The 10,049-nt window shown below is 39.3% G+C and overlaps 1 protein-coding gene across 2 annotated transcripts in view; it reads right to left on the bottom strand.

Annotated features, from left to right (window-relative positions):
* Positions 1-5,311: 5,311 nt before the first annotated feature.
* The window catches only part of NUP160 (nucleoporin 160), a 49,713-nt gene continuing 44,975 nt past the window's right edge, over positions 5,312-10,049 (bottom strand). For both annotated transcript variants that reach the window (XM_010592056.3, XM_064288127.1), the window contains exons 33-36: positions 9,598-9,739; positions 8,521-8,646; positions 7,527-7,631; positions 5,312-6,289 (exon numbers count right to left, since the gene is read on the bottom strand). In XM_010592056.3, coding sequence (XP_010590358.1) covers positions 6,194-6,289; positions 7,527-7,631; positions 8,521-8,646; positions 9,598-9,739 — 469 coding nt within the window. In that variant the 3' untranslated portion in view covers positions 5,312-6,193. The remainder of the gene's footprint in view (positions 6,290-7,526; positions 7,632-8,520; positions 8,647-9,597; positions 9,740-10,049) is intronic.

Here is a 10,049-nt window from a genome sequence, read left to right as displayed (position 1 = left end):
AATGAATAAGGAAGACCAAAGAAGAACTGACGACTTTGGATTATGGTGTTGGCAAAGAATATTGAATATACCACGGACTGTTGAAAGAGCAAACAAATCTGTCTTGAAAGAAATACTGCCAGAATGTTCCTTAGAAGCAAGGATGTTGAAACATTGTCTCACTTACTTTTGACGTGTTATTAGGAGTGATCAGTCCCTGGAGAAGGACTTTGTGCATAGTAAAGTAGAGGGTCAGTAAAAAACAGGAAGACCCTCAACTGAGATGGACTGACATAGTGGCTACAATGGGCTCAAGCGTAACGATTCTGAGGATGGCACAGAACCTCACAGTGTTTCGTTCTGTTCTACATACGGTTGCTATGAGTCAGAACCGACTCGACTGCACCTAACAACAACATGTAGTAATAATTATTATATTAATAATATTGTTTTGTTTAAACAAAATATTTCTTTTGTTTAAATAAAATTCCAGCGCCTATTATGAAACTGGTTGGATCCAAGTTGACACTATGAGCTAAAGCACAAAGCACTGAAATGGGAAAGGCTGTTTTCTTTGGAGAAAACTTACATTTTAGGTGACCGTTTAGCTTATAACAATGGTTCTCAACCCTGGTTGTTCATAGAACCATCTGGAGATTATGAATGCAATGTAAGAATCTGAATCAATTGTACTGGGGAGTAGGGGTGATGGTGTTAGATGCTGAGGGGTCCAACTCATATTGACCCAATGTATAACAGAATGAAACTGCCTGATTCTGTGCCATCCTCATAACTGGTGCTATGTTTGAGCCCATTGTTACAGCCACGGTGTCAACTCATCTCATTGAGGGTCTTCCTTTTTTTTTGGTGACCCCTGCTTTACCAACCACAATGTTTTTCTCCAGGAGCTGGTCCCTCTTCATAACACATCCAAAGTAAGCAAGATGAAGTCTTACTATTCTCGCTTCTCAGGAGCATTTTGGCTGTACTTCTTCCAAGACAGATTTGTTCATTCTTTTGGTAGTCCATGGTATATTCAATATTCTTCGCCAACACCGCAATTAAAAAGGTGTCAATTCTTCTTTGGTCTCCCTTATTCATCATCCAGCATATAAGGCAACTGAAAATACCATAGCTTGGGTCAGGCGCACCTTAGTCATAAAAGTGACATCTTTGCTTTTTTAGAACTTTAAAGATGTCTTTTGCAGCAGATTTGCTCAATTCATCGTCTGATTTCTTGACTGCTGCTTCCATGTGCATTGATACTGTGGATCCAAGAAGGATGAAATGCTTGACGACTTCAATTTCTTCACCATTTATCATGATGTTGCTTATTGGTCCAGTTGTGAAGATTTTTGTTTTATGTTGAGGTGCAATCCATACTCAAGGCTGTAGTCTTTGATCTTCATCAGTAGGTGCTTCAAGTCATCTTACTATGGACAAAGGTGTGCCTGACCCAAGCCATGGTGTTTTCAATTGCCTCATAATGCATGCAAAAGCTGGATGATGAATAAGGGAGACAGAAAAGAATGGACCCTTTGAATTATGGTGTTGAACATTGAATATACCATGGACTGCCAAAAGAACGAACAAATCTGTCTTGGAAGTAGAACCAGAATGCTCTTTAGAAGCAAGGATGGCAAGACTGAACCTCACATACTTTGGACATGTTATTAGGAGGGATCAGTCCCCGATGGACATCATATTTGGTAGAGGGTCAGTGAAAAGAGGAAGACCCTCAACAAGATGCACTGACACAGTGGCTGCAACAACAGGCTTAAGCATGGCAATAGCTGTGAGAATGGCGCAGGACCAGGCACTGTTTCATTTCTGTTGTACACACGGTTATTATGAGACAGAACTGACTTGACAGCATCTGCCAACAACAACATGGGCAAAAAACTGACACAAAGCATCAAAAGAATGATGGAAGGAATACACAGTGTACAAAAAAAAAAAACAAAAACCAGTTGATGTTCAAACATTTCAGGAGGTAGCATATGATCAAGATCTGATGGTACTAAAGGAAGAGGTCCAAGCTGCACTGAAGCCATTGGAGTAAAACAAGGGTCCAGGAATTGACAGGATAGCAATTGAGATGCTTCAACAAATGGATGCAATGCTGGAAGTCCTCACTCAACTATGCCAAGAAATTTGGAAGACAGCTACCTGGCCAATTGACTAGAAGAGTTCCATATTCGTGCTCATTCCAAAGAAAGATGATCCAACAGAATGTGGAAATGATTGGAATTAGGGAATATGGAGCTCATACCAGTATTTTTTTTAATAGAAGTCTTTAGGCTATTCTAATACTTAGCAAGAGTTGAGAACCTCTGGCTTTAGTGGTGATATATTTGGCTGTTGTTGGCTCAGAGAAGGTATTAGGGATCTGGGCCAGGGCTGGGCAAACTATGGCTAAGACAGGCCAAAGTAAGAATGATATTTACATTTTTAAAGGGTCCCTGGTGGCGTAGTGGTTAAGTGCTATGGCTGGTAACCAAAAGGTCAGCAGTTCGAATCCGCCAGGTGCTCCTTGGAAACTCTATGGGGCAGTTCCACTCTGCCCTATAGGGTTGCTATGAGTCGGAATCGACTCGACAGCAGCAGGTTTGGCTTTTTTCTTTGTTTAAGCCTGTTGCTGTCAAGTCAATTCTGTCTCATAGCGACCCTATAGGACAGAGAAGAACTGCCCCATAGGGTTTCCAAGGAGCTGCTGGTGGATTCGAACTGCCAACCTTTTGGTTAGCAGCTGTTGCCCACTGTGGCTCTTAACCACTGACCACCAGGGTTCCTTTCAAAGGGTAGTAAAAAAATTAAAAAAACTCAACAAAGAATATGTGACAGAGACCATATGTAGCCCTCCAAAGCCTGAAATATTTACTATCTGGCTGTTTACAGAAAGTTTGCCTGTGTCTAAACTTGGCTATGCATCTGGCTGCTCAGCCACCCAGTGGCCCCTCAGGAGACAAGACATGGTGATCTGCTCCTGTGAAGAGTACAGCCTAGAAAAATCTATGGTGCAGTTCTATGATTACACGGCATCACTGTGAGTCAAAAATTTACTCGATGGCACGTAATACCAAAACATCTAAACTCAGAGTGGGGAAACCTGGTCAAAGTCACTCCTGTTAAGACAGGGAGAAAAATCCAGCCTGATCTTTGGTTATCAGATATACAGGTGCATCTGTTTTTAGGCACAGGTTAACTGGAAAGACCGAAGATTAAAGAAAATTTTGGAACTTTCTATGATATATGATATTCTAGGAGGAAAAACAGAGTATCAGGTTGAGGTAAAGTAGCTTAATTCTATTATCTAGAATGTGTTCACTGGTTGTTGTTGTTGTTGTTAAGTGTCATGGAGTTGTAAGTGCTTAACCATCATACCACCAGGGCTCTTTGTATGTTCACTGGTAGACTTTTCCACTTGTTGACTAATTACATATAAATTGCATTTATATTTACACTCCCTTTTGCAAGAAAAACGTTGGTATACACAATATGACAGCAGGCTGGGAATGATGAAGGGTTATGACCAATAGCAGAATTCCTGGGTATGAACACAGTTCATGGTTTCTACGAGCTTCAATACTTTGCAGCCACTTTTTAAGTTTTTCTTTACCCCTCAGCATCAGTGAAGTTTTAGGAAATAACACAGCCTGCCTGGACTTTAGGAAGCAAAAGAACGGCTTATGGTGACACCTGGAGGGAATCTGAATGGGGAGAGGGCCAGTAGTGAACTGGTGAGAGCTGACCCCCAGGGCTCTGAAGCAGTGGCGGTTCAGTGGGTAGGGCTGGCAAAGGTGACAAAACACCACATCTAGATGGCTTTGTAGAACAAATCAGCTTTCTTGGAGGATCACAAAAATCAGTGATATACTTGGTAAGAATGGTCAATGTGAGACTCAGTGTCAAACTCTAATGTTAATGGAAATGACACCTACTTTTATTATCGCAGGCTTAATCTTAGCAGTTACATTTTGTTATATTATTTAAGAACTATCAAATTAAGTTTTCCTCGAAGAGCCATACCTTTACTTAATGGTAACTAAATACTAAAACCACCACCCACCTGTCAGTATGTTGTTGTACTGTGGTGGTTTGCTGTGATGCTGGAAGCTATGCCAAAGGTATTTCAAATACTAGTAGGGCTACCCAGAACAGAGTGGGCAGGTTTCAGTGGAGCTTCCAAACTAAGACAGACTTGGAAGATAGGCCTGGTGATCTACTTCTGAAAATTAGCCAATGAAAACCTTATGGATCACAACAGAACACTGTCTGACTTGCTTGCTTTAGACACATCAGGAGGGATCAGTAGCTGGAGAAGGAGATTGTGTTTGGGAAAGCAGAGGCTGCTGAGGGCAAAGGAGGCCCTAGATAAGATGGACTGGCATAATAGTGCAATGATGGACTTGAACACACCGGCAGTTAAGAGGATGATGCAGGACTGGGCAGCGTTTTCTTCTATTGTACACAGGTTCCGAAGAGTTGGAACTGACTCAATGGCAGCTATCTATCTAAATACTGAAAAGGAGGGAGCCCTTTTTAAAATAACACTTTGTGATCTGAAGATTTCCAGGATTGGAAAAAACAAGGAATAACTATACTATCATGGATTATTAAAATATCACATAGTTCAGCAAACAAAATGCAGACCCAAGGCAGTCAGTTAAGATGAGTGGAAAGAGTTGAGTACCTTCTGCTCTGATTGGGAATCACAGTGAAGCAAGTAGAAGAAACCGACGGAGCTGGGTTGGCTCCAGCATGCATGCCTGACCCTGAACCAAGACGGCAAGGACAGGAAAAACTGGTATCTTGTGAGCTGCCACCATGGAAACCACTGCTTTGATCAGCAATGCAAATGGATAAGTTTCTGGAACAAGGCCAGTCTCTCGTTATTTCTTGCCCTCTAGAGATGGCTACAACAGGGTTTGATGCTTTTCAGACTGTGCGTTATGACCACTGGTCGCTCACAAAATCATGAAGATATACAATAAGGCTACATATTTTGTGAAACTTTTCTTTTGGTTATATATGAATATGTAGGTCATGATGTAAAATGCATTTCGTACTGTAGGTGAAAGCTACGGTTCTAGAGAGCTGGGAGGGCAAGGGCTCTCCCAGACCCTAATTGCGCAAAACTCCTTATATAAATTGTGGTAGAGCTAAAATGAAAAAGAACCATATACCTCAGTATCTACCAACAAGAGTACCAGGGGGAAACTCAATCGTTATTTTAAATATATAAATACGGCTAATAATATCATCAAAATTAAAGGCTTATGAAAAACTCAAGAAAGATCAAAGGACACACAAGCAATTAGTATACAGATCATTTTCTTAAAAGATAAAATTTTAATATACAGAATAAAATCCAAGAAGATTTTATTATTTTCCACTTTGCCCAAAACTTGTAGGCATGAATGCTTCTGAATCTGACCAGGGAAGTTTGTATTTTGGTCCAATACATTACCAAACTAACTGATCAAGTCCAGCTTGATATCATAAATTGTAGAAATTAACAGGATTTATATTGAAAATCTGTTGTTTTTACAGATAATAGATTTTCAGTTTTTTCTTAGCTAAGAGTTTACTCAACTTTAGCCTCAGAATCAGATTCAAAATAAGATAATTCTCTTTTAAACAGCTAGTCATCATTTTAGGCTTAATCTAGTCAAATTATTTAATACTTTATTGAAGGTCATACAAAAACTCCACAATAAATAATGAAAAGAGTATGCAAAATCATTAGCCTCTGTTTGCAATACAGAAAATACATGTCAGTTCTGGACCAAAATAATTCCACTGAAATACAAAAAGTGATAGGGAAGAATGAAAAGATTTGCAGTGACTGTTTTTGGTGGTTAGCTACAACAAACCAATAACCATCAGCTATTTTGGAAAGTGAAGGTGGGTTTTAATTTGCAGATGAATGTCTTCGGTAGTTTAAAAAAATATAAACTCTAAAAAAGCTTGTGAATCATGTACAAAAGCAGCTGTTTGATACCAAGGTTGAAAACCAGAAGTTGGTGTTAGCACCACCAGCAAGCACAGGGCCCTGACTCACAGCTGCCCTCCTACCTTGGGCAGAATGCAGACTTGAATGTTGCACACGTCATTTACAGCCAGAAATTCGGCCCCAAGTACAGGGCTCCTCCTGTAGGGTAAAGTCTTAAGCCCTAAGAGGCACCAGGCGGTTACAAAGGCTAGGGAACAATCAGGACCGCAAGCTCCGACGATATAATAAATCCCGTGTTGCCTTATCGACTTTTTGCTGGTAGTCTTCTAATTTGTCAAGTATTTTCTGAGACAACTGTAAGAGAAAGGAAGGAAATTATAGAACAGCTCAAAGACTGAAAAAAAACATTGATGTTATGACCCACTTTGAGTTCACCAACTAGACTTCACTTAATAACAATGTCAGCCACCTTGTTTCATTTAATCACCAACCACTAAGTAGAGACCGAAGGAGCCCTGGTGGTGCAGTGGTTAAGTGCTCAGCCGTTAACTGAAAGGTCAGCGGTTCCAACCCACCAGGTGGCTCCGCAGGGTAAAGATGTGGCAGTCTGCTTCCATAAAGATTTACAGCCTTGGAAATCTGATGGGATGGGCAGTTCTACTCTGTCCTACAGGGTCGCTATGAGTTGGAATTAACTTGAGGGCAATGGGGAAGTAGACTTTGCTCTGTGACTCCATGGATAAAACTGGACTTCTGTTATAAATACTCCAATCCTGCTTCCCTAATGAACTTCTTAAATATGCAGATCACATCAGTACTATTAATAAAAGCATTACTAGCTCTTTTCCCAGAACCAGGGAAGCTGCATCTGATTTAACTAGGCATCAGCTGCCAAGTGGAATACAGGTCTAATAGTTTAGATAGTTTTAATTATTTGTTAACATTTACTTAACCTCACTTGATAGATCCAATCAGTAAGAACTAATTTTCACGGCCGTCTTCCTTTGTTCCTCTTGCCTAACAGTTTGGAAGACAAATATGGAAAAGTACTATGGATCCTTGGTTTAGAAGCATATTCTCTTAAGTTCTAGTAGCAGACTCAGGAGACGCTCCACCTAGGTGTAACTGATAAACAAACCATCACTATGGTGAATCTGTGTGAACAAAGGAAACACTATCCTTTTTTCCTCTTTAAAGAAGCAGCTAACATATGAGTCCTGGAAAATGTGGCTGTGTATGCTGAGTTCATTTAGGATAATGATAACTTATCATACTGTATTTCAAGTACCTGTTTACCCTTTAGTGTCTGTCCAACTAAACTGTAGGCTAAAGAATGGATGGCAGACTGCATGTCATTTGTGTCTGTGTAATTAATGCCCACACACTTCCTCATTAGCTTTCTTGAATAAATTAAGTTGCTTAGATTCTTTGCTTTATTTAAAGGCATTGGAGTGGCATGCTAAGGGCAATAAATGGCTTTTGCCTTCCCTTTTTTTTTTTTTTTTGGTCCCTGAGAATTGAAGAGAATGCTGTAAAGTGTAACTCCTAGTGCAAGGACTTCTAGAAGATGTCCCGTGAAGGGTTTACTTACTGCGATGTTGTGACTGTTGGCACTGTTCTCTCCCAGAGCTTGGAGAAGCTGATCAATAGAGGAGTATGGGAGCCACACCATTGGGGCTGTTGCGGACAGTGGAAACTGAAAGGAAAAATGTCTAGCATTTGAAAAACATCTAAAACCTGTACAATTTCTCCTGGATAGTTGCCTTCTAGGTCACTATAACATAAAGTGCTTTACTTTCCTATTTTTCTTTTTTCACAACAAGAAATTGCACATGTGCATACATGCAATTGGACCCCCCCCCCACTTCCTTCTCTTTTAAATGTTTGTCCTTTTCTCAGTTAAAATCAAATCTATTTCTAAATTATGCCATTTCCTTATCTTAAAGGAGCACTGAGGTCTATTAACGACAAACAGATGCAGCAAAAATCTCCTCTAAATTGTCGAAGAATGATACTACTCCTAGTCTGAAATCCAGATTCCAATTATCTGGAAAAAGATATTTGGAAAGGAAAAGCTCAACTCTAGAAGTTCTGAATACTTATCTACCAGGTTAAGAGGTAAGGTTTGTAGTTACCCATTTTAATCCTGGCTCTTATTATCTTTGTGAGCTCAGGCAACCTATTTAACCTCTGGATTGCATGAGTTAAAAAAAAGATTAAAAAACTGTATCTCATAGGCTGCTATAAAGATTAAACGAGAAAATGTTTACAGAGACTTAGCATAGCCCGTGGCATACAGAAAATGTTCATCACGTACCATTTGTTCCTGTTTACCACTGTCTTCTAAACACTAATTCAAGCCAACTTCATTTGGTGGAGAAAAGGGAAACGCATTCCCATCCTACAAACAGGAGATTGGAGACCCCGAGAGTGCCAATACTCAGTCCCTGATCTTGGGGACAACTAGTTGTGTAATCACAAACAGTACAGGTAAAATCCACTAATTTATAGTTCCAATTTGCTTTCAGATCTTCACCTTACTTAACGTGAGAATACAGAATTCAAAAGAAATGTCTATCGCCTACCTCAATTCCAAAGTACTGATGTCCTTTTCCCAATACAGCATCCACATATTCTGAAACCAAATCCACAGCTTCTTCTAAAAGGTCATAGTTCAAGTACAGACGGAGCAACTCAGCGGCATCAACCTTCTGTAAAAAGTCAGGACAGCATACTAAGGGCAATAAATGGCTTCTGCCTTTTATTATGTGATTAAGAACATTACATATTCACATCTTACCTGGGCGCTGACCAAAGGAGACTGACTGTCTGATCCTTTGGCATCTACATTTCTCACTATAAACAAATGTGACCCTTAGTTTATTCATCTATATCTTGGGGTATGGGTTGGATTCTGAGCGCCCTGGGCACCTTTTGAGGCCCCATCTATGACTGGCCTTCTTCCCTGGTTTTGTAATCAAAGACAAATTTTTAACTTCTCTCTACTTTAGCTTGTATATGTAAAAGCCAACAAACCTCCCCCAGCAACGCTGAGTGCTAAAAGCATGATGTATTCACGTTAATTCTCAGAAATATATGAATGACCACTGCAAAAGAAGTTTAAAGATGTTTAAACGTCTGAATTTTGTACTTACCTCTGAGTGAGAGAAAAGTGAATAAAGTCTCCGTGTAGAAGGGTTCTACTAAATATGTTATTATGCTTTCCATTTTCTGATTTGATCACAATCTTACCTTTATCATTTTCTCTACTTTCTAACTTAAACATATCAACTTTCCTGACTTTGAGCTCTGGATGTTCTCTCTTTATTCTACCCTTGCTTACCACTATAGCACCATATACGTTCAGTCATGCACACACGTATCATAGGTACACTCTTTTTAAATACAAACTCATTCAGTGAGCACACAGTTATTAACTTGATTACTAACCTGTGGAACTTTAAATCCAAACATTCAATACTAGGTATGGCATTAACGTTAAATTGTTCCCTGTGTTTTTAGTTAAGATAGAAAAGCTGTCCACAGTATATAAATCAGTATGTTCCCATAAATTATTACTCTGTTTCTTTTTAATCATGTCATGAAATTATTCAGAATGATATACACCAGCTTTATACTCTTTCAGTTAAGGTACCACATACCTTGTAACTATTTATAAGCCAATTAGGCAGAGGCACTCCATGAGACAAGAGCTTGTTGATTACACAGTGGTGATACAAGTTATTCTGGACTTTGTACCTTTCCAGATAAGTTGATAACAGTCTCCAAGCTTCATCGGTGGCACTGGATAAAAACAAAAAGGACTAATGAATTTCAGATTCTTAATAGATGTTTATAGTATCATTCAAAGCATGAATTTACAAAGGAAAATTTTTAGAAGCTCACAATTGGACTGATAATATAACTATACCATAACTAACATTATCAAGACCATTGTGACTTAGGGAACACAGGCAGTCCCCTACTTACAACATATTTGAGTTATGACAAATTGCACTTACAACCATCCTGTTTTTTATTTTGTACATATTATCATTAGCAATATGTAATACATACAATGTTGCAGTGTGTAATGTGCTTATGTCATCATAGC

Source organism: Loxodonta africana, chromosome 7, assembly GCF_030014295.1.
Source record: "Loxodonta africana isolate mLoxAfr1 chromosome 7, mLoxAfr1.hap2, whole genome shotgun sequence".
In the NCBI taxonomy this organism is placed as follows: Eukaryota; Metazoa; Chordata; class Mammalia; order Proboscidea; family Elephantidae; genus Loxodonta; species Loxodonta africana.
The sequence above is the reverse complement of the archived record's forward strand: the minus strand, read 5'-3'. Positions and strand labels throughout refer to the sequence as shown.